Source organism: Aphelocoma coerulescens, chromosome 8, assembly GCF_041296385.1.
Source record: "Aphelocoma coerulescens isolate FSJ_1873_10779 chromosome 8, UR_Acoe_1.0, whole genome shotgun sequence".
NCBI lineage: Eukaryota > Metazoa > Chordata > Aves > Passeriformes > Corvidae > Aphelocoma > Aphelocoma coerulescens.
The window spans coordinates 32,378,564-32,402,252 of NC_091022.1; the positions used below are offsets into that span (position 1 = coordinate 32,378,564).

The window sequence follows — 23,689 nt, forward strand, 5'->3', positions numbered from 1 at the left end:
GGACCAAATCCAGCAGAAGGAACTCAGATTTACCCAGTCCCAGGTTAATCTGACAGCTGACACCAGAGAGGTTTTCCCTGCCTTCACCAAGCCTATGGATGATATTCCAGCTGTGGGAGCTGCACAGAGGAGATGCAAACCCTGAGAAACAGAATCCCAGAATTATTGGGGAAAAGCTCTCCAAGATCACCAATGCCCACCTTGTCCCCAGCCCAGAGCCCTGAGTGCCACGTCCGGGCCTTCCTTGGGCACCTCCAGGGGTGGGCACTCCAAACCCCCTGCAGTACCACTCTCCTGCCTCCTTACTCCCGCCCTAGTTTGCATTTCCCACAAAATCAGTTGGAGTAACAAAAAACTGAGGAAGGAAACAAATCAGACAAGTCCTTTGTGTGTGGATTTTCCCAGCCCTGCCCATGGATACAGAGTGACCTTGGGGATGAGATTTATCCAAAGCCACCACTCCAAACCCAGGATGTCTTGGATTAAATCCAGGCTGACACTTTGCCTCACACCTACTGGTGCTGAATGTGTCCCCCCAAAACAGCAGCTCTGCTGAAAGGCCTCTGCCTGGCAGCTCCTGCAGCTCCACATTCCACTTGTCCAAGTTCCCACATGGTTGTCATCACAACTGGAAATGTTCATCCAGCAGAGTGGGAATGATATCCCGGTAAAAGAGTGCCTTTCCTTGGCAGGTGGAGACAAGGACAGCCCTGGAAAATGCACAGAACTCCTTGTTTTCAGGATTTTCTGTGCCCAGGCTGGAAAGCTGATGTGCTCCCAGTTTTTAGTGTGGCCTCTTTCCTGGGTATTTCTGCAGGAATCGTGAAAAGTGGCTTTGCTGGGAAAAAAAATCCTGAGAAAAATACTGCAGAGTCTGCACCCCCAGAACAACAAATACAGAAAACCCCATTCTATGGTCCCAAGAAAAATTCCTACAAATCCAGTGTATTCACTGTGCTGGTGCTCGAGGTTCATGGAGAACATCATTCCCAAAATGACACATCCAGCAGGAATCCCTGGAGAAGGACCTTGGGGACAGCGAGCTGTCCCTGAGCCAGCAGTGCCCAATGGGATCCTGAGGGACGGCGAGCTGTCCCTGAGCCAGCAGTGCCCAATGGGATCCTGAGGGACGGCGAGCTGTCCCTGAGCCAGCAGTGCCCAAGGGATCCTGAGGGACGGCGAGCTGTCCCTGAGCCAGCAGTGCCCAAGGGATCCTGAGGGACGGCGAGCTGTCCCTGAGCCCAATGGGACCCTGGGGTGCGTTGGGAAGAGCATTCCCAGCAGGTCAGGGGTTATCCTGCCCCTGTGCCCAGCCCTGGGGCACCTCTGGGGTGCCGTGCCCAGCTCTGGCTCCTCAGCCCAGCAGGGCCAGGGAGCTCCTGGAGCGGGGCCGGCGGAGGCTGCGCAGCTGAGGAAGGGCCTGGAGCAGCTCCGTGCCCAGCACAGGCTGAGGGAGCCGGGGCTGCTCAGCCTCGAGAGGAGCCCCAGCTGAGAGGGGCCCTCAGCCCTGGGTGTCCCTGGCCGCAGGGAGGGCTCCGGGCAGGGCCCGGGCTCTGCTCCGGGGCCCGGCAGCGGCACCAGAGCCACGGGCAGGGCCTGATCCCAGGAATTCCCCTGCACAGGAGGCAGAACTGCTGCCCTGGGCAGGGCCCGGCCCTGAGCAGAGCCCAGAGAGGCTGTGGGGTCTCCTCCCTGGGGACATCCCAAACCCACCTGGACACGTTCTGGTGTCACCAGCGCTGGGTGACCCTCGTGGGCAGGGGGGTTGCACTGCATGATTTCCAGACGTTCCTTCCATCCCCAGCCATTCCCTGGTTCTGTGCCTGACTGGCCCAGAGCCAACAGCATCCCTGCTCCTGCCATCCCTCTCCCCTTTCTCCCAGCAGACCTTCCCATGGGGCAGGGACCCTGCAGCCTGGGTGACCCCACAGCCACACCCTGAGTGACCACGGCCACTCCAGCCTGGCCATCCTCCCCTGCAGCCTCAGCTTTCCCAGGAACCAGCACAGAACAAGCCTCACTCCACTCCTGCTCCTCCATGACCATCACAAAACCCCAAAGGATTTGGGAGTGATGCCCCTGGGCAGGAATACCTCATGCAGCCATGAGTGTTCCTGGACAAAATCCATTGGAAGGTAATTCCACCCTTCCACCAACCTAAGGAACTCCTCCCCCTTTGTTCCATGGGTCTGTATCCATCCTCTCCCCCATGTTCCCTCAGGACACCGTGCAGTGCTCCCAGAACTCCTGTTTTCCCTACGTTTCCCTGCGTCACACGGCAAAATCCCCCTGGCACAGGGGTGGGGAGCAGGGCCCCACTGTGGGACACGTCACCGTGCCGTGACACATCCCAGCTCCTTCCACCATTCCCGGCTGCCAGCACAGCCAGGAGGCTGCAGCAATGCCACCAACACGGCTGGGGGTGGGAGCTCCCAGCCAGGGGGAAGGAGGGATGCACAGTTCCAGGAGAAACAGCACCTGGCTGCTCCCAGGTACCTGCACTTGGCAGCTCTGCAGGTGTGGAGAAGCATCCCCCACTTCCAGGCCCAATTCCTTGAGGGCAGAGCAGGTCACGCCACGCTTTTGCCAGGAAAAGAAGAAAGCCCATTGCGTATTTCTGCTTCCTAATCCAGCCTGGAGAGCACCAGGAAGATCAAACTGCGTTAGTAATGCAGGAGAAAGCACTGATGGATTTAGGGGAAAAAAAAAAAACCTTCTCCATATAAGGGCTGTGAACATTTTCCCACTTAAGACAACGTGTGGGATCATATTCACAGACACAGAAATATGTTCTGTTCCCTGACACCCACGGGCCTGGAACACCGGGCTGAAGTGCTGGCAGGAATCAGAACCATTTGTTAAATACAAAAAATGTCTCACATAATTAGGGAGCTGCTGAAAGCCACCAATTTAGTGCTCAGGCTGGAAAATGTAGGAATATTTCTTGGAACAACAGGCAGAGCTGCCTCGAGGTGGGGACGCCGCACACACAGCAAATACCTGGGGCGAAATCAAAGTGCAACGAGATTCCAACACCTTCAGGAGGATAGAACCAGGATATCCCCAGCTGGGAGGACCATCAAAGTCCAAGTCCTGATTTTAATGCTAATTATGAAGTGAGTGTCCCCTTCCCAGCCTCATCCCTCCATTCCCAGCATCGCTCCATCACCACCCCCACCTGCCCCTCTGGTCTGGGCTGGCAAAGTGCCCTTCTGGCAGGAGCAGGGGGCCAAAACCACCTCCCAAACATCTCCCAGGGCTGAGGAACCTCTGCCCCAAAGACTCTTCAAAGGTCAGCACAGAGAAGGGCAACAGCGAAGGGAAGATGGAAGAGGGTGTTGGGAACAGAACTTACGGAGGTGTCTGGATGGAGCTGATTTTTTTAAATTTGGGAAAAAAAGCAAGAGAAGCAGGGAATGGGAGGGAATGGTTTGACCTGGGAAGATATGGAGACAGAGCTCCTGGCAGCCACAGCTCGGCTCCTCGGCCCCCCGAAGCCACCGAGATCTCCCTGCCCAGAGCTCTGTCCCCTCCTGGCAGCAGCTCCTCAGCTCCCACCAGGGTTGGGCCCCCCCTCAAAGCCACCAAGGTCCCCCTGCCCCGAGCTGCGTCCCCCCTGGCAGCAGCTGCCCAGCCCCGCAGAGTCTGTCCCCCCGAAGCCACCAGGTGTGTCCCCCCAAAGCCACCAGGTGTGTCCCCCCAAAGCCACCAGGTGTGTCCCCCCCGGCCGTGTCCCCTCGGCTCTGTCCCCCAGCCCCAGCACCTCTGCAGAGCAGGGATGGGTTCTGCAGCAGGGACACCAAGCGCCGGCGCCGGCCCCGCTCCCGGCTCCTGCCGTAGCTCAGGGGAGGGGTGAATCCGCTGCCCCGGCGGGTTCCTCTCGGAGGGAATTCGGGAATGCCGCCTTGCCCGTGCCATGCCATCCCTTCCTTCGCGGGCTGCCCTCAGGCCGCCGCAGCAAAAATTTCAAAGCAAAAAAAAAAAAAAAAAGAAAAGTGCCCAGCAAAGTGGTGCTGTGGAATGAGCGGCTGCGAAACAATCCCGGGCCGAGCCGATCCAAGAGATCCAAGCTTTAAATCCCGCTGGACCCTGCGCTCCAGGGCAGCTCCGGGACCGGGCTGGGTGCCTGAGCCGCCGGCGCGGCTCCGTGGCAGCAGCAGATGGATGCTCTGCCTGCCCCGCTGCTCTCGCTGTCCCACGGGGACGATTCCCGAGCTCCCACGGCTGTCCAAAGGCTCCTTAATCCCGGATTTTATTCCCGGCGGATCCCTCGGCCGATTGCTTTATTTCAATCCGAGCTCCCGAGCATCCAAGTCCGAGCAGCAGAGATCTCCCAAGGACGTCTTTACATCTCCAGCATCCTCGGAAGAGGAGCGGTGCCTGGCAATTCACGTGACACGGAGCCGAGCGCTGGATTCCCAGCCATGGGAATGTGCCCGGCACTCCCAGTCCCACCGGCTGCTCCCTACATCCCGGCTGCCGGGGCTGGATAAACTCTGCTGCTCCCCTTCACCCAATCGGTGAGAAATTCAGATTATTTCTGCCCACTGGCCACTGGTTCCTAGCCTAGAAAAGGTTAAATTTGCTCTCCACAGATTCTCTTCGCTCCAGCTCTTACTTCCAAATCTTTTCCCCAGCAAAAAAAAAAAAAAAAAAAAAAAAAAAAGCAGCGTTTTCCTCCGATGAGCTTAAACTCCTGTAGCTCTAAAGTCATTCACTCCGGATCCAAGGGAACTAAAGGATGAGGAATGTTCTCCTCCTTATAATAAAAAAGAGCCTTCCCGAGCTTACAGCTTCTTTTCTTCTTTATTCGCCAGAACCTGATCCATTAACACGGCAGTTGCTCCCCCTTCCCAGAGCGCTGGGATTTAATGCTCCTTTCTTTCCCTAATTTTGCACTTGGCTCCAGCCCTGCCGGCAGCAGCCTCTCCCCGGGGCTCTCAGACCTCCCCAGCCTCATTCCCAGCTGCTTCCAGCCATCCCTCCGCATCCCTCCACCTTCCTCTCTTCCCCAACTTCTCCGCAGCTCACACCAGGAGGGGCGGCTCTGCCCAGTCAAACACGGAGGATTTCTCTGCTCTCGACAAATTGCTGCATTCCCAGGGAAAAAAAAAAACCAACCCAGCCCCGAGTTCTGCAAGCCTTGTCCTAGGATTTGATGCAATCTGCAAATGAAAGCCTACGGAAACCACGCTAAAATTAGAGGGAGCTGAGATGAAAACCAAGGACACATCGTGGCTCTTGGAAATCTTTAAATAGGGCTCGGTACCACCTCGAGGAGCTCGGGCTGTGCTGGGCTCACATCCACCGAGATCCTTAACTGGGATTCTCGAGTGGCCCTGGATGTTCCTGGGACACCTCACGGGGTGCCCACCCCCAGCTGTGTCCCAGCAGATTTTCCCAGTGCTGATGATCAGCCCGATGGATTCACACCCTGGAGGGGAGCAGTTCCTCCTCCACCTGCTCACAGAACATCCCCAGCCCTTTCCCAGGTGGGAACAGCCTGGATGGGCAGCCCTGGACCGCGGCCGGGCTCCTGGGCAGCCGCAGGGATGGAGCCTCTGCTCTCCCATCACGCAGGGGAGGGGGTGTCAGCTGAATTCCAGGAGGATAAAACGCCCTGAATCCCCGGGTGGATAAAATTCACCATTTCTGAAGCCCTGGGAAAGCCCTGCTGTCCATCAGTCTCCTCTCCCTGATCCCAGGCCTCTCCCAGGTTTGCCAAGGCCCAGCAGCTCCGGGGGGATGGTGCTGGCCCAGGGGACAGGGCAGAGCTGGAGTGGCTCAGTGGCCACGGGGCTCTGGGGGGACACTGGGGCTGCCCCCACACAGCCCCAGCCTGTCCTGCCAGGGCCACGCTCCGAGGTGGGTCCAGCCCTGCTCCCCTGGCATGGATTTCCATGTCCTGCTGCGTTTGGGATCCCTGGAGTCCCTGCTTTAGGACCAACGCTCCCAGCAAAGCCTTGTCCAGGTGCAAAGACCTCAGGGGTGATTAATTTTGTTAATCTGAACTTTAGGGGCTCTAATGGTGCTGCTGCCTTGGCATATTCTAGGGACAACGGCCAAGCCTCCTTTTAAAATCCTCTCTGTGGGATTTTAAACTTTAACCAATTTTTAATGCATTGTTAGGAAGCAGTGACAAATTCCTGCAGGCCCAGGGAGGGGGGAATTTGCTGCTGGGCAGGCAGCACTCCTCCTTCCCGGGATTCCACTGCCTCCCTCCCGGCTCTCCGCAGCGTTTGCTCCCGAGCTGCAGCTCCTTGGATCCACCAGGCACTCAGGAATGGTTTTGTTACTCCAGCAACTGCGAAAATCAGTGTAATGTAACCCCCCTTTTTTAGGGATTTCACATCAGCCATGGAACAGAAGCACGAAGCTCCTCCTCTGTGAGGTAATTAAAAAATAAAAACGCTGCTTTACCCAAGGAAAAGTTCTACAGATGGAATACAGGCCAAGGTTAGAGTTCACAGGGACACCAAGGTAGCATGGCACAGCATGGTATTGGATTATAGAATCGTTGAATTTTGGAATAATCACAGGAATTAATGGTGTTTGGAAAATGAAGAGCCCTCCTTTCACTGCGGCTGCAGGCACAGGAAGCTCCGTGACCTCCTGGAGGCCCATTCCCTCTCCACACCCACACCTCCGAACCGAGGCAATAAGAACATTCCCAAAAACAGGTCAGGCTTTCCAAGATGCACAGTTCATCCCTGCCGATGCCGGTTCTGAGATCAGCTGCTCCTATTTCTTTCCCAAGTCCTGCTACTTCCCCGAAGTGGCTGCAATCTGCGCCGGGAGGTTGCCATGGCGAGCGAGCATCCCTCCCTCCCTCCCTCCTCCGTGAGGAGCTGAGCGAGCAGATGCGGAACAGCAAAACCCACCGGATTAAGTCACTTCTCTTGTCATGGAATGGTGAGGGAAACGCGTTGGATTTCAGCTGTTCCTAAGGATTATTCTCACGCGGAACACCTGAGGTTAAAGACACCAACCAACGGCACGTGGCCGGAGTTTTTAGCTGGAAATCATGGATGGACAGGAGCAAAAGGAAGGGATTTAGATGGAGTGAGGGGCACGGCAGAAATATCCACCGGATCGTTTCTATTTCCCAAAAACCGAGGAACTTTCAGCAGGGCTCTCCTATCCATGACCCTCCCCGGCCCAGACTCCCAGAGAAAACGAGCAAACCCAGCTCGGTGCCCTCGGCACACGCTGTCCCCGGGCAGCGACACGGACATGGGGCCGGGGACGCGGGCTCCGAGCGCCACGGCCCAGCCCTGCCCAGCTTCCCCCAAATCCCCCGGCACGGGGATGAGCCGGTGCCCATCGCCCCGCTGCTCCCCAGAGCCCGGGCACCCAACTTGAGCACCCGCCGGCCTTCCGCAGGCGGCCGGGACGGACACACGGGCCGGGGCCGGCCGAGGGACGCAGCGGCGGCGCCACGCGGGACCGCGGCGATGTCCCTGCGCGGGGGGAGCCTCCTCCGCACCTCCCCGCGCCTCGCCGCGGCGGCACCGGCGCAGCGAAGGGCGCAGAATTTTCCAGGAGCTGCGCCGAGCCCGACCCCCGTCGCAGGCAGGTTCCGGGAATCGCGCCCGAGCTGTCAGCGCGCCGCGGGGGCTGCGCGGGGGCGGCGGCTCCGCGCCGAGCGAGCCCGGGCTGCGCGCACCGAGCGCTGCGCTCCCCGCGCTCCTTTGTCCTCGGCGGAGCCGCCCCGCGCTCCCTCCCCGCGCCCGGGGGCGTGGGCGGCCCGGGCATCCCCGGGGGCTGCGCGCACCCCCCCGCCCCGGCCCCGCTACTCACGGTGCAGGCGGGAGCGCGCGTCCATGCGCGGCCGAGCCGCGGTGCGGGGGCTGCGCGGGCGCCGCCGGGGGCTGCCCGCGGCTGTCCCGCCGCCCGCCCCGCCGCGCCGCGGAGCCCAGGGCCGGGCCCGCTCCGCCTCCGCGGGCGGCGCCCAGACACAAAGCGGCGGCGGCGGCGGCGGCGGCGGCGGCGGCGGGGCGGGTCCGGTCCCGCTGCGCGCCCGCGCTGCGCTCCGCGGCGGCGCAGGGGCGGTGCGGGGGGGCGGGACGCGGCCGCGCCCCCCCCCCCCCCCCCCCGCGGGGAGGATGCGGGGCGGGGGATGCTGTGCGGGGCGTGCGGGGGATGCGGAGCGGAGCGGAGCGGTGCGCGCAGGCGGTGCCGCCCATCCCCGCCCCGACGGGGCGCCCCGCCAGCGGAACATCCCCGGAGCATCCCCCGGCCCCGCGCCCGGCCCCGGCCCCGCGCTCGGACTTGCCCCCGCCCGCCGCATCGCTCCCTTCCCACGGCTGGAGCCATTTCCTCACCCTGGCCAAGGTGCGGGGCCGGGCAGCGGGAAGGGGCTCGCAGCCTCCCGGGAGCGGCGCGGGCAGAGGTGGTGACAGCTCAATGTTCTCTGCGGGCTGGGGTGTCGCAGGCCACGGGCTAAAACCGCGGGGGCGATGGGAAACACCTGGCAGGGGCATCGTGCCCGCGGGTGAGGCTGTCCTGGCTGTCCGGGCTGTCCTGGCTGTCCTCCATCCCTGCGAGCATCACCCACTGCGGGACAAAGCAGGACACGCACGTGGATGTCCCACCCTGCTCCCACCCTGCCCTGGGTCTGTGTGTGACCTGGAGCGATCCCGGGTTCTCTCCAGGGGTTCATGGAAACACGGAATGAGTTGGGTTGGGAGCTCACCTCGTTCCACTCCTGCCATGGGCAGGGACATCTCTCACCACATCACTGCCCGCGAGGTTGGGCTCCTGCAGCTTCTCCTGGTGCTCCTCAGAGCAGCTGTGGCAGCAGCAGGTCCCGGGGCTGCTCAGCTCTTGGATCCCGCTCTTTGTTCCCAAAGGCAGCAAAGCCCAGCCCTGGTCCCACCGTGTCCCATTCCCGGCCAGCCCGGGCTGCCTGGGGCAGCCGCTGCCACCCGCGGCTCCGGGGCAGTGCTGCAGTGACACGGTGGCTTCACAGCTCTGGCTGGGTGAGGTCAGCACCTCGCTCTTCCAGCTCTGTGGAATCTGCCTGGCAGCAGAGAGGGAAAGCATTTATAGGAGCTGGAAGAGGATCACAGGAGGGTTTATGGCAGCAGCGAGCTCTCCAGGCTGTTGCACGGGGATAATCCCGTGGCACTGATGACCTCTCCTCTCCCTGTTGCTGGTGGAGGAATTCCTGCTCTGGGGATGCTCCCAGTCTCTCCCACTCCCTCCATCTCCGAGTGGGAACTGAAATTAAGCCCAGAAAAGTTTTGCTCCACCAACATTTTTGCAGTGCTCGAAGCGGGCATCCCCTGATTCGATGTTGCCCAGAGCAGCTGGGGCTGCCCCTGGATCCCTGGCAGTGCCCGAGGCCAGGCTGGACATTGGGGCTGGGAGCAGCCTGGGACAGTGGGAGGTGTCCCTGCCATGGCAGGGGTGGGATGGGATGGGCTTTGAGGTCCCTCCCAACCTAACCCAGTGATTCTGATCTCAGGGTGTCCAGTGTCAGCTGGGACAGGGGCAGCTTCTGGGAGGCAGGGATGGAAATTTGTCTCCCAGGAGATCTGCAGTAGCACAAGATAGGAATTTTTTGTTACAACAGAGAGTTCTTTCCCTTCCTGATATTCCTGAAAAACACCAAGATTTTGAAGGGCACAAAGGAACTGGGAAAGCCCTGGAAGAGTCGAGCCCTTGCGTACAAAATAGAGACCTTTCTTCCTGCAAAGGCAAGTGTGGAGTGGGAGAAACACAGGGATGTGCCAGGGGGAGTGGCAGGAGGACAGGGGGAGGTAGGAACCTTCCCAGGGGCCAAACTCCCCAGGCCAGGAGCTGGGAAGGGCAAGGCTGGAGCTGCGGAACTTAAATCCCCAACTCCCATCATCTCACACCAATTCACAGCGACACTGACTCCAGTGGAGGCAGGAAAAACAAGGCCAGCAAAGAGCAGGCTGGAACAGTGAGAAATGTGGATGCCAGGCACATCCCTGAACTCTGCTGGTGCAGAACTCCAGCTGATCAGTGGAACAAGTCCCTAAGCTGGGCTTTACCACCGCTCTTCCATGCATTTCCCCTGATAAGCTCCTACAAACAATGCTTTCCCTGCTGTGGGCTTGGCTAAGGCAAGGCTTAGAATCATTAATTCCTTCAAAAAATTTCCTAGGAAAGCTGGATGTGTTCCCTAAAAGGGTTCTGCGGGTTTGGGCTCAGAAGGGTCTGGTCGAGTCCAGCTGGGAAGACGGGGGGTAAATCAAAGCATCACACAGATAACCCTGAAATAAAGTTATTTTTATCCCCCATTTTTTCGCAAGTCTGGACTATGGAGAGAAGGCACATCTTTAAGGACACAGCTCCTTCTATTCAATAAATGCTGGAGCTGCACAGCTTCTCTTCCCTTTAGAATGCCCAATATATTTTTTTTCCCCCTCTGGTTTTTCCAAGTTCTCTCGAGTGCTACTTGATATATTCCCAGGCAAAGCTGATCTCCATTTCTGGAGCCTTTCACTGTGGGATGGAGAGGAGGGGATGAGGCACGGCCGTGGTGCCACAGACATGAGGGGGGAGTTAGGTCACCTTCCAAGTAGGACCTGGTGGATGTGACAAAGAGTCCAGCTGCGAGCTGGGAGAGGGTGACAGGGGTGGGGCAGGAGGGACCTGGCAGGCTCTGCTCATACAAGTTTGGGAATTTTGATTGAAGCAGAATTTAGGAGATGAAAAACGGGGGTGGAAAGGAAGGAAAATCTTCATGGAAACCCAAAAAGCAGCCGGGCGCTGCCCTCCCTCCTCATCCCCGGTGTGCAATCGATGGATAATTGGGGTTATCCATGAGGAATTGCCGGAGCTCTTCCATCTGGGTGACACTTTGTGAGCTTCCCTCCCTGGCAGAGAGATCTCAGGGGCTGGAGAAGCTCGTGGGTCACCTGAGCCTCTGGACCTTGGCAAGGGCTGGGGTTAAAAATGGGGTGCAGGAGGAGAGAAGGAGCACGGGGCCATTGGCACTGAGGGGAAGCCACTGGAATAACTTGGGATATTTGCATCCCTGCACTGAAGGTAAATTAGGAAAAAGTTCATTTTTCTGGAGTGATGACATCATCAGGCTGGATCTGCAAAAATGATAACCCTTCTTCAAACTGGAGCAACTCATTTCTTCTTTTAACACTGAAATGATTCCATTTCCATCATCTGGAAGCACTTTAAAAACCTGTTATAAAATATTACAGCCAGGGACCTTAAACTGCTCCCTCTTCCCTCTCTCACCAAAGGGACAAAGGAATCTGTGAGAGGAGCTGGGGCAATCCCGATCTCCTGCTCCGGGATGCAGCCTGGGATGGTGGGAGGTGTCCCTGCTGGAATGAGATGAGCTTTAAGGTCCTTCTGACCAAGCCAGCCTGGGATTCCGTGATTCCATGGGTATTCTGGGAGCCACTGGGATGTTCAGTGCTGGCCACGGGGATCAGGAATGTTGTCAGAAGAATCCCTGATCCTCCCCTTTCCATTTTGTCTCCTCCAAACCAAGCTCCCGGCATCCGACGATCAGGAGGTGCACAAACCCCTTCCCTCCTATTCAATTCCTCCCTGGAGAAGCTGAGCTCTCCGGGTCTGCCCAGAGTACTTAAATCCCTGCCTCTCGCCCCCCCACAGCTGCCTCTCAGACACACAGTTCCCTCTCCGTTCCCCACAATCCAGGCGTGACTCTGGCCGTCTGAAGAGCAGCTGAAGGTCATTCCCAGCCGCGGTGCCAGCGCGGGGGAGCGGGGATGGCTCTGCTGCAGAGGCTCCCTTTGCTGCCGGGGCTGGCAGACTTGGTGGCTGCTCCGATCGTGCAGAGCCTCTCCTCGGAGCGCACAGCCGAGGGAAGGGAATTCGCTCCCCTCCTTTGCTGCAGTGGGCTGCACTCTGCAGCAACGTGTGGCAAAAATACATTGCAGGCACTGCAGCAGGAGCAAAGCCTCTCCGTGTGCTCCGCTGTGGCCGCGCTGGAACAGGCTCTCTCTGTTCCCTCCTTCGCATCCTCCTGACCTTTAAGAGACGGGAATTTTCTCCGCCTCTGAAATTAAAATCCGGGCCGTGGGGGTGAGGTGGGAGGGAGGGGGAGCAGCCACGGCCCCTGAGCACTGTCAATCCCAGTGGGAAAGGGAAAACAGGGATAAATAATCCCCCTGTGCCAGATGTGGGCTGGTGCGGCCGTGGGAGGGGACGCGGTGCCTCGCTCTGCTGGGGTTGGTGCCGCTCACAAGCGAGTGCCCGGCGGTGGAATCAGATGGGTTTTTAAGGACCTGGGCCGTCTGTAGGGTCCGTTCGCACCCGCAGCGTTCCAGGACTCCACGTGCCGGCGTGCGCGGAGCACATGCGGGGAGGAGCTGCAAAGCTGCTCTGCCAGAAACGCCACCGAGGACAGCTCCAGGGCGGCTGCAGGAGCGGCCGGGAGCGAGCATTCCCTCCCAGGAACAACCTCCACCCGCGGATCCCGTTTTCTCCTCCATCAGGGTTCACTGCCGGCGTCACTCCGGCTTTGAGCATCCCGGGAAATGCCGTTTCCACCCTCGGGGCTGTGTCCGTAACACACCTTCCGTGCTTTCCCTTACTGCACCTCTTTTCCTGCCACGCTCTGGTAATTCACAGCTCTAAATCACTCCTGGTGCTCCGGGCGCTGGCACCGCAGCGGGTTTCCCCTCTGCGGGTGGTTTTGGAGGAGCTGCCGTGCCCAGGCTCCGGGTCCCTCCGTGGGCAGGGCAGAGGAGCCGGGCAGAGGCAGCTGCAGCCTGGCAGGGCTCCCAAAGCAGCGTCGCTGGGAGATCTCAGGAATAAACCAGCACCTGCCTCTGCCTGGTGGCTTCCTTCCAGTGAGCCCTCTGCAGCAGGAGGGGCTGGTGGCACTGGGACGTGCACACAGCGAAGGCTTTGCTGTGCCCTGAGCCTTGGTTTGGCACCTCATCCCCAAAGCTCGGGATTTGGGTGTGTGTTTAATGCCATATTCCTCGTAGGAATGGGTTAAAGCCACAGGGGTAGGTGGTGGTGGCACAAGGCTTCAGGGACTTGTCTCCAGCTCTTCATTAGCCCCGGGCTCTCTTTTTCTCCCTCCTGTGCTCCCGAGGGATTTCCAGGAGTTTATCTGCTGTGTCCTTGAGAAAGGAAAGGAATAATCCATGCCAGGCCTGGATGGAGGGAATTCTGCTGCCTGCTGCAAAGCCCAGGGAAAGGAATAAAATTCCACGACCTTCAGTGGATGGGGCACAGGGGTGGGTCCAAAACAACTGATCCCATTTATCCTGGTATTTTCTGTGAGGGAAGATCCCACGGCAGGAGGCAGCCTCAGCCATCCCTCTGCAGCCGCATGGGATCCAGGCAGTGGGAAAACGGGTGGTGCTCCCAGATCCATGGGGCTTTGCTTCCCAAATCAGATTTTAGGAGGTTTGGATACTCCTGGGAATTTATTTTAGCAGAAACGGTTGGAGATTTGCTTTAAGCTGAAAGAGGGCAGGGATGGATGGGAGACTGGGAAGGAATTCCAGGCTGGGAGGGTGGGCAGGCCCTGGCACAGGGTGCCCAGAGCAGCTGTGGCTGCCCCTGGATCCCTGGCAGTGCCTAAGGCCAGGCTGGACATTGGGGCTGGGAGCAGCCTGGGACAGTGGGAGGTGTCCCTGCCCATGGCAGGGGTGGGATGGGATGGGCTTTAAGCTCCATCCCAACCCAAACCAGGCTGGGACTCCAGGATTTCTTTCCAGAGTGGCACTGGGGTAGAAGCAGATCCTGTAAGGAAGGAGGTTCCCCCTGAAGATCTCCTGTTCCTGCATCCACACTCTCCTTCCCCACCCGTGGCTGCCCCAGGAACATCCCACCCCTCACACGGACAGGATGCCCTCCCCAGGAGGTCACCACGAGCTGAGGACTGCTCAGATTTGGCAGCTTTGGGGTTTTCCTCACCCAGCTGGAAGCGTTGAAGGTTGGTGTGGGCAGCTCCTGGCCGCAATCCCACAATCCCAACGGCCCCATCCCGCTGGGTTTAGTGCCTGTTGGATCAGAGACTGAGTAAACTCCCAGTTTTTTGGTCTATTACCCTCTTAGCATTTAAAAATAGAGCTGTTACTAAGCAATGGCAGTGAGCAGAAAGCCAGGCCTATTGAGGATCCTTCCTGGGAACAGGTATTTTTCCCAGCCCAAGTGCTGTAAACATTGTGGGATGAGGAATTATGAATCAGAGCCTTCCCTCCCTCCCATCCCCACCGCTGCTCCCCCATTATCCCCAAAAACAGCGGCAGCAACATCAGGAACTGTTTGTTTCCCCTCTGCCTTGGTCTGCAGGGCAGATTTCCCAACCTTTCCACACATCTTTCCAGAAAAAAAGGAAAAGAAGAGGGATGACATTGCCATGGAGTGGGGGAACCACGGGGGTAGGAGCTGCAGGAGCCCCAGCACTGCCAAGGCCACCCCTGCCCACGTCCCCAAGTGCCACATCCACAGCGCTGTGAAACCCCTCCAGGGATGGGGACTCACCCCACCCACTGCTTCTCCAGCTCCTTTCCCGTCCTGGGGCTCACTACCCCTGCACAGAGCCAAGAGCAGCACTGGTGGGCAAGGAGAATATATGGAATTAATACAGAGATGAAGAGAAATTGGAAAACCAGCTGTAATTTCCCCACACGGGGTTCAAATCCTTGTCAGCCCCAGCAGCTCTCCCGAATCCCTCACGGATTTATGGCAGCAGAAAAACTTTTGCAGTGGGCTTTAGGACCAGCTTTGGGATAAAGTCTCTTCTGACAGGGTTAGAATAGGGCAGGAATTCTCATTAAATAGGAGAAGTGACATTTTCAATTAAGCAAGAGGAAGAAAGCAGCTGAGAATTGATAGGCCTGCTCCAGAAAATGGGGAGAAACGTCATAAAAAATGGGAAGATGCAGCTGGAGAAGCCTGGGTATTAAAAATCACACTCATACATTCAAATTATCCAAAGGAATGATGGATTTGTCCCTACTCCAGGCTCTTTTGAGTCAAAATAATTGGGAATGCAGCAGTGGAGAGGCTGAGCTTGGCTTTCCCCATGTGCCATGTGGGATGGGGAGGCTCAGCCCATCCCAACAATTCTTTGGGAATCCAGAGCTCCTCTCACTTTTAGCAGCAGGATTTCAGGATTCCTGGCCCTCCATTAAATGGAAGATTTGGGATTTGGGGCCGGAATTAGGGGACTTGAGGAGCCACACGTGCAGGGCTGGAAGGCAGCGAGGTGTGATGGCTCCGTGTGCTCCAGGAGCAGCCCTCCCCTTGGACTGGCTCATGGAGTTACTGAATAGGATAACGTGAGGAAAACTGGGAGGAGCAAATCATTCCCCAGTCCAATTCCTGCATCTCCTTGTTTGCCAACCACACAGGGATGGGGCTTTTTTCCTGGGAAGTCCCCGAGTTCAGCTTAGAGGCTGCAACTTAGAGGGGACCTGGTGGGAATGCTCTCAAGCCTTCTGCTTGCTCCAGAGGGGGCCATAACTTGGGAATAGGGAATGGCAGGAACCCAGGTTCCGTTTGCCCCAGTGCTGGAATCCTCCTCTGTCCCAGGGACACGGATGTCTCCACACATTCCCCCTCAACCCCAGCAGCCAGGAGCTCCCACTGCTCCGGGATCCAGGGGCTGCTCGCAGCTACGGATTCGGCCCAGCTCTGTTGTTTTCCTCTTTGGCCAAAGTAAAACCTTTTTAATTCCCCCCTAAGGTGACTAAAACTCATTTTCCTCTATTAATGCTCCCAACTCCTCTCATATCCCAAATCCAGTGGTGGAGCTGATGAAGGAGCTGGGAGGAGGACGCTGCCTCCCCCTCGGCCTCGCCTCCCCAAGCAGAGCCCAGTTAAAGCCTCTGTGCTCAGATGCTGCTCCAAGGCTTCAGCTCGGTGATCCTGGAGGTCTTTTCCACCCTAAAGAATTCCATGATCCCGCGCTTCTCTCCAACTGCCTTTGCTGAATTTTTCATTGCACTCACAAGGCTCCGGAGCTGCTGGCAGGGTTGGGGTTGGATTATGGGATGTGGCTGCTCCCTGCCCGGCCAGAGAGCCCCAGGAGCTCTTCCCAGGGTCAGGAGAAGGCTTTGATGGGATCCCCACCTCCCTTGGCTCATCCCCACCCATCCAGGGAATGCTGTGTTCCCCTTCCCAAGGCTCCCTGGATTTTCCTCCCCCCTCCACAGAGGACTCAGCCCTCCATAATTTATAACCAACCTTTCTTGTCCGTGCTCTAGGACAGACACTGCAAAAAACCCTAAAAAATTTATTTTCTTCAGGAAAAAATAGCAAGTGGCTGTGGAAGGAGCTGGTGCCTGGCAGTGGCTGCTCCCTGTTCCCAAGCTGGCACGGGGATGCTCCGTGCAGGGAGCCGAGCCAAGGCAGGGATGGGGAGCACGAGGAGTGGGAGCCTCAGTGCCCACCTCCCCTTGTGTTTATCCAGCCCTTCTATGGAATTCCATCCTGGGCACTGCAAGCTCTGTTAGGGAGGGAATCCCTCAGTTAGGGGGTGAATCCAGAGGGGCTCCAGCAAGGCTCCCCCATCCTGCTGGGAATGGGGAGGGTCCAGCCTGGCAGTGCAGCCCTGGGTAGGGCCCAGCCTTCCCACAGTGAGGGTGGGCTCCCAAAGTTCCACCTCCATGTGATGGGGGAATCATGGAATCCTAGATGGATTTGGGTTGGGAGGTGCCTCACAGCCCATCCAGTGCCACCCCTGCCATGGCAGGGACACCTCCCACTGTCCCAGGCTGCTCCCAGCCCCAATGTCCAGCCTGGCCTTGGGCACTGCCAGGGATCCAGGGGCAGCCCCAGCTGCTCTGGGCACCCTGTGCCAGGGCCTACCCACCCTCCCAGGGAACAATTCCTTCCCAATCTCCCATCCAGCCCTGCCCTCTGGCACTGGGAAGCCATTCCCTGTGTCCTGTCCCTCCATCCCCTGTCCCCAGTCCCTCTCCAGCTCTCCTGGAGCTCCTTTAGGGAAACCACGGGGGCTGAATCTCAAAACCTCTGAAGCGAAGGGATCCAGGTCACATTTGGAGGAGGAGGATTTGTTTCCAAACACATGAAAGTGCATAAAGAGCCTTTTATGTCCCTTTCTTTTGCATGGAGAGAGCCCAGTGCAGAGGATCTCTGAGGGCTGAAGAGCAGGAGATTCCCAGCAGGATCTCCACAGGACTCCTGCAGTGGGATGTGATCCGTGCTCAGGATGTCTCCAAGCCTCCGTTTGTTTTTCGCCTCTGGAGCTGAAGGAGGTGCAGGGGAGTGGGTTTGTTAAAATTCAGCTCAGCCCATCCTCCCTGACAACCGAGGGAGACAGGGGAGGCTGCGGGAGCTCCACGCCGCTGAATCATCTCCTGCAGGAGAGACTCCTTCCCTTGGAACGAGCGGGGAAGGGCCAGGGAAAATCACGGCTATTCCTCGTGATGAGTGTCACAGCAGGGGGAAGGTGTGAATTCCTGCCTTTTCCCTTTGAGTCCCACTGAAGGCAGGTGGCTGGATGGAATTCCTCCCATTCCCATGGCCAAGAGCATGGGCTTGGCTCCAACCCCATGGGAGGAACTGCAACAGCAGCTGCCTTCAGGAGGCCATGGATGGGGTGGATGGGATGGTCCCTGGTGGAAAGGACACAGAGCACAGGGATACACACGTGTCCCGGCCCTTGTGGGTCTGCTCCGACTCCACATCCCTGGAAGTGCCAAGGCCAGCTTGGATGGATCTTGGAGCAACCTGGGATAGTGGGAGGTGTCCCTTGTCCATGGGGCAAGATGAGCTTTAAGATCCCTCCCAGCCCAAGCCATTCTGGGATTCTGGGATCCCAGCAGTGCCAGCGGAGCTTCCCAAGATCATTATTTTGAAGGCGGGAACGTTTCACGTGTTCCAAGTTGGATATTTGAACAATTCCTTAATTTCAGTGGGTTGGTTGTGTGCCAACATCCAAGGAAAATCCATGGCTTAGCAAACAAACATATGGAAAGAAGGGTTTGGAGACGTTTTTCCTGCTAAATTACATTCACTAATTTCTTTCCAGCCTCTCTGGTTTCCTTGTGGATTCCAGAGGTGCTGATGAGGCAGAAAGCACCGGGAAAGGAGCAGGAATTTGCACCAGGTCCCGTTTGTTCCTATGGGGAAGGAGGATGGAGGGTGGCCCAGTGGGGATGTACCCAGGGATACCTGGGGATGCAAAGCCACAAAGGCCGGGAATGGGATGAAGCACCCGGCCCTTGGCTCGGTGTAAATCCATTATCTCATCCTGGCCTAAAAATAACCACTCCAAATTATTCCGAGCTCTGCACAGGCTGCTGCTTCCTCCTCACACTTAGTCATAAACCCTTTAATCAATATTAATGTTGTCAGCCCAGGCACGTTCCTGCCTTGTGCCGAGCAGCCCGGCACGGAGCTGTTCTCCAGGGACAGCGGCTCCGGGCGGGATCCTGCCGTGCAGGGAGGCTGGGGGGCTGCTCCCTGGGGCATTGCCATGGGAAAAGCTCCTTTGTCCCTTCCTTTGGTTCCACCCCACGTCAATTTCTGCCACACCCCACAAGGCTCTGGGACACCTCTCGCCCCTCCCTCGCTGGAGAGAATCCAGAGGGTCCAACTCCCACCTTAGACCAAGTTGGGAAGAGTTTGGTCGAATTCCTGGAAAAGTTTGGAGCTCCTCAAAGCCCCAGAGGTGGCACCTGTGTGGCCATGCAGGTGTGAAGTCAGATGTGTAAGGCACCCACAGGGTGTGCAGCACCCAGCCAGAACAGGGATTCCTCCCTTCCCAAATTCCTCATTGTTTCCCGGCTATAAATCACAAACTGGTACCTGCTCCGCTCTCCTGATCCAGCAGCAATAGTTTAATACCACTATTAATCATCATTAATTATTCATGGAGTGCTTGTGCACTTAAGGAAATGAATGGCCTGGGACTGGCTGAGTGGCAGTGTTGGATTTCCAGTGGTTATCTCCCAGTTAATTGGGAGATGCTTTCCGTGCACAAAGAGTGCATCGCATTAATTTTTGATGGGGAAAAATTCCAGAGATCAATTTAACATTAATATTAAACCATCTGTGAATAAACATTTCATTAAAATGAAACTGGATTTTTCACGTCAGCACGTCTGTTTACCTTCCTGCCAGCCCATTGGAATAAAAGCATGGAAATCCACTCAGCAGGGAGCAGTGCAGGGAGCTGGGCTCCCTCATCCCGGAAATCCCTGCTCCAGTTGGGCTGCAGGAACACAGCCTGTTCCCACCAAACACTTCTGGGATGGGTTAGCTTGGAAGAGACCTTGAAGCCCTTGAATTCATTCCAGCCCCGTGCCATGGGCAGGGAGACTTCCACTGGACCAGGCTGAATTCACAGGGAACAATTCCTTCCCAATCTCCCATCCAGCCCTGCCCTCTGGCACTGGGAAGCCATTCCCTGTGTCCTGTCCCTCCAGGCCTTGTCCCCAGTCCCTCTCCAGCTCTCCTGGAGCCCCTTCAGGCCCTGCCAGGGGCTCTGAGCTCTCCCTGGAGCTTTTCCCACCAACAGGACCCAAACAGCTGCAGTTCCAGCACTTTCAGTGATGGAGGGAGCAGCGGGAGAAATCCAGGGACTTTTAGGACTCCAGGAGCCACGCTGGGATTGCAATGAAGGAAAAAGGTGTGGACAGCATTCCACGTGGGATGCTGATAAGGAAAACTTTATCCTTTCCCGAAGATCCAACTTAAACCTCCCTGAGGCTTTTTCCCATCACTCATTCCCTGGAGAGCCCGATCCCCGCCCGGCTGTGCCCTCCCGTCAGGGAGCTGTGGGAACATCCGTGTTTTGGGGTTTTTTGGGGATGGATACTGGGAACGACTCCCTGGAAACCAGAGCGACCAGGAGCACAAAGAGCAATCTGTGCCCAGCCCGTGCCCTTGGCATTTCTGGGATGAGCTGGCTCGGGAGCTCTGCATGATAATGGGAAAATTAGAGGCAAGAGCTGCCACCAGGAGGGATCTCCAAAATAATTCAGGGATGAGGAGCAGCACAGGAGGGGGCAGGAGCTGCTGATCCATCATCAGGAATTGCTGCAGGTGAAGCATCTCCAGAAATGATAAATTGGGGAATGGGAGGAGGAGGGGGAAAAACCATTGGAAGGATGAAATAATCAGGCAGCGAAGGTGCTGCTTGCCTTCCCCTGCCCGGGGATGGAGGAGCTGTGGGATGGATGCCAGGAGTGCAGCCATGGATCATGGAGAGGCTGGAATGTGTCTGAGTCACTGATGAGTGAGACACCCAAGTGCTGGGCTGGAGACACCCAACGAGGAGGGAGGAGCTGGTACAGGATGGATGAGGATTGATAAGACTCGGAAAATGGGAATAGCCCGAAATCCTGGCTGTTTCAGCAGGAGGACTGGATCCTGAACAACCTCCCCATCCCAAAAACAATGCAAAGGGAGCTCCAGAGCCAGGGAGCTGCAGCCAGGGGCTGGTGGCCAGAGCTGCCACAGCTGGGGGTACTGGGGAGTCCCGTCCACAGCACCAGGGAATCAGGGAATGGTCAGGTTGGAAGGCACCTTCCAGCTCCTCTCTGTCCCACCCTTCCTGGGTGTCCGGCTTCCCTGGGCATCCTGCTCCAGTGCCTCCCTCTGGAAACTGGGAGAGCACCGCCCGCCCTTCTCGCTGGGCTCCATCGAATTGCTTGGGATCCAAAATGGATTAATGCCAAGCATTCCAGCAGATCTGCATTTCTTCCCAATGGGCACGAGGAGCTGGGGAATTAAATCCCTCCTCGGGAAGGAGCGGTGGCAGAGGTCACAAGAAAGATATTAAAAAATCTGTGAGTGGTGTAAAACGGGAACAGGGACCTGGATCAAACGTCAGGTTAAGGACAGAAACAGGGGAAGGATTTCAAGGGCAAAAACCAGCTTTATAGAGCATGGGAAATATAAAAACTGGGAGTGAGGCAAGAGAGCAAAGGCCACCGTGTCACCAACCCCCCTGGGGACGAGTCTGGGGTGTTCCAAGAGCACAGGGATGGAAGGATGGAGGGATCACGGAAGGTTCAGACGCTTTGGCTGAACTTTAAATGTGTGGAAGTTCTTGGAAGTAGGGCAAGACATCAAATAAAGCCGTGCCCAGGTGAGCCATGGCCCAGTCCCACCCCGGGCTGCTGGAAAAGGAGCAAGAAGTCAAAATTTCCCTTAAGTAGTGAAAAATCAGCTAAAATGGATAAAGCTTTTGCCAGGCTTTATTTTTAAACCTGTGGAACCCACACAACCTGAGTTTTAAAATTTAATTTATATATATATATAAAACACATGTAAAAATATAAATAAAAATACATGTGTTTTATATATTATAATACATATATTTTATTATAAATAAAAGATTTATTTTTATATGTGATCTATTTTATATATAATTTTATACAAACATAATATCTATTTTTATATACTTTTTTTTTTCTCCCTCTCCACCTGGAAAGCGCCCTTGAACTCATTCCATGAACTACATTCCCTATTCCAGGGAATGAACCTAGCTCCCTACTCAATCCAAGAAAACTTAAATTAAGCAGGAAAGAATTTGGAGGAGAGCAGCTTCTATATTTACACAGCAACGAGAGGTGCAAACACGAGCTGAGCCTCTGCTGGTGTAAAACTGAGCAGATATTTCTAATTTTGTGAACAGTTCAGAGAGTTTCTGCGGGAATATTTCCTGTACAGGCTCGTGCCTAAAAACATCCGTGTGATCCAGGCAGGGACTGGGAATTTTGGGGGTTTGTCTGGGAATTCGCTACACACACACTCCGTGTCCTGGTTTTAATCCGGCTCCAAGCTGCTCTCCCCTCAGTAATTGGTATTTTGGGTTCCTTTTGCATCCCTGAGTTGGGAGTGGCTGGTGCTGAGCCTGCCTTTCCAAATGGGCGTCTTTCCTTGGATCCCTTCTCCCATGAGTGATTCCCACGGAATTGGAGGGAAGGGAGGCATCCAGGGGACAGGCTGGAGAGGGGGAATTCTGTCCCTGTGCCCCGCTCAGGTGAGGCCCCACCTGCAGAGCTGCTCCAGCCCCGGGATTCCAGCACAGGGAGGACCTGGAGCTGCTGGAAAGAATCCAGAGGAGCCCCTGGAGCTGCTCCAGGGCTGGAGCCCCTCTGCTCTGGAGCCAGGCTGGGAGAGCTGGGGGTGCTCACCTGGAGAGGAGAAGGCTCCAGGGAGAGCTCAGAGCCCCTGGCAGGGCCTGAAGGGGCTCCAGGAGAGCTGGAGAGGGACTGGGGACAAGGCCTGGAGGGACAGGACACAGGGAATGGCTTCCCAGTGCCAGAGGGCAGGGATGGATGGGAGATTGGGAAGGAATTGTTCCCTGGGAGGGTGGGCAGGCCCTGGCACAGGGTGCCCAGAGCAGCTGTGGCTGCCCCTGGATCCCTGGCAGTGCCCAAGGCCAGGCTGGACATTGGGACTGGGAGCAGCCTGGGACAGTGGGAGGTGTCCCTGCCATGGCAGGGGTGGCACTGGATGATCTCTGAGGTCCCTCCCAGCTCCAGGTGCTCTGGGATTCCAGGATGGCTCCCTGGCTGCTCCATCCCTGCCCAGGGAAGACACTCCAGGCTCCTTTCCCGGCCTCCTCCTTCCAGCTCTGCCCTCCCCGGGGCCGATCCATCCTCCTGCCCAGGTGCCCCTGGAGATGCCCCGGGGTTCCTTCAGCTCCTCCACTCCCAAACCTTCCAGCGGGATATTCCCCCCTCCCACCCCGCAGCCGCGGGAGCGGGGCCGGGAGCAGGGAGGAGCTGACAAGCTGGAAAATCATCCCTGGGGGGAGCGAGCACATTTGCTTATCTGCGAGATAAGGAGGCGCCGTGCCATTGGAATTCCTTATCGGAGCATGTGTTGTTCCGCAGGAGCACACGAGTGCCTCCCGCCAGGGATAAATCCGAGCTAAATGCGATGCTCTGACCCACATTTTATGTATATGATGCCTCTTGTGCTGCTAATGAGCACAGGAACCTTGATGTATTATCACTTTCCCGGCGATACTTTTCCCTGCTTCCCGCCTTAGGATGCTACGGAGCATTCCGGGAACGAGATGGATTTTCTTTAATTTCTGTGAAATATGGAACCCCCTGCAAACATTTCCATTTTAAAAACTACCAGGGAACACTCTTGGATAGGAGTCTTTCCCTTTTTTTTTTTTTTTTTTTTTTTTTAATTTTTAGTCGGAAAGCGCTCGTGAATTTGCAGACAAAACCACGGAACTGGGAAAAGAACAACCGGGAGCCGCTTTGTCCTTCGGGTTATTCCCGTTCCAGTCGCGGGGAGTCCCGAGCCTCATTCCCAGCTGGAATGTGGCGGCTCCCAACTTCTCCCAGCGCCCTGCACAGCTGCCTGCCCTGGGCTCGCTGCTGCTGGAGACCCCCCAGCACCCACCGGGATTTTCCCTCCCATTCCTGCTCCAGGCAGTCCGCTCCCGCCTCCCTCCCTGCGGGTTTTGCTCCAGCTCCTGGCATTCCTTGCCCAGTGATCCACTGGCACTCGGAGGCTGCGGGTCTGGCCCTTTCTCGGCTTCCAAAGTGTCTTTTCCTGGGATGTGAGGCTTTTCCCGGAGCAGCCCCGCGCCAGAGGATGGAGGCGGCACAGAGGGTTGGAGAGGGAGGGGGGGATTTGGAGTGGGATCATCACCAGCACCGCCCAAACATCAGCTCCTCATTCCCTCCTGGATGGACCAAAACTGAAAACTCGGCAGGCAAACGGGAATGTCCTAAGGAAACCCTCCCTTTTCCGGGCA

General features: G+C 57.0%; 1 protein-coding gene across 2 annotated transcripts in view; it reads right to left on the reverse strand.

Moving 5' to 3' along the window:
* Nucleotides 1-23,689, reverse strand: part of LRRC7 (leucine rich repeat containing 7) — a 165,337-nt gene that overhangs the window by 93,090 nt on the left and 48,558 nt on the right. Inside the window, exon 1 of one of the 2 annotated variants that reach the window (XM_069023689.1) lies at nt 8,696-8,751. In XM_069023689.1, the coding sequence (XP_068879790.1) occupies nt 8,696-8,726 (31 nt within the window). In that variant the 5' untranslated portion in view covers nt 8,727-8,751. Of the gene's footprint in view, nt 1-7,800; nt 7,850-8,695 lie in introns of those variants that run through there. The other variant, XM_069023692.1, reaches the window with a different exon arrangement.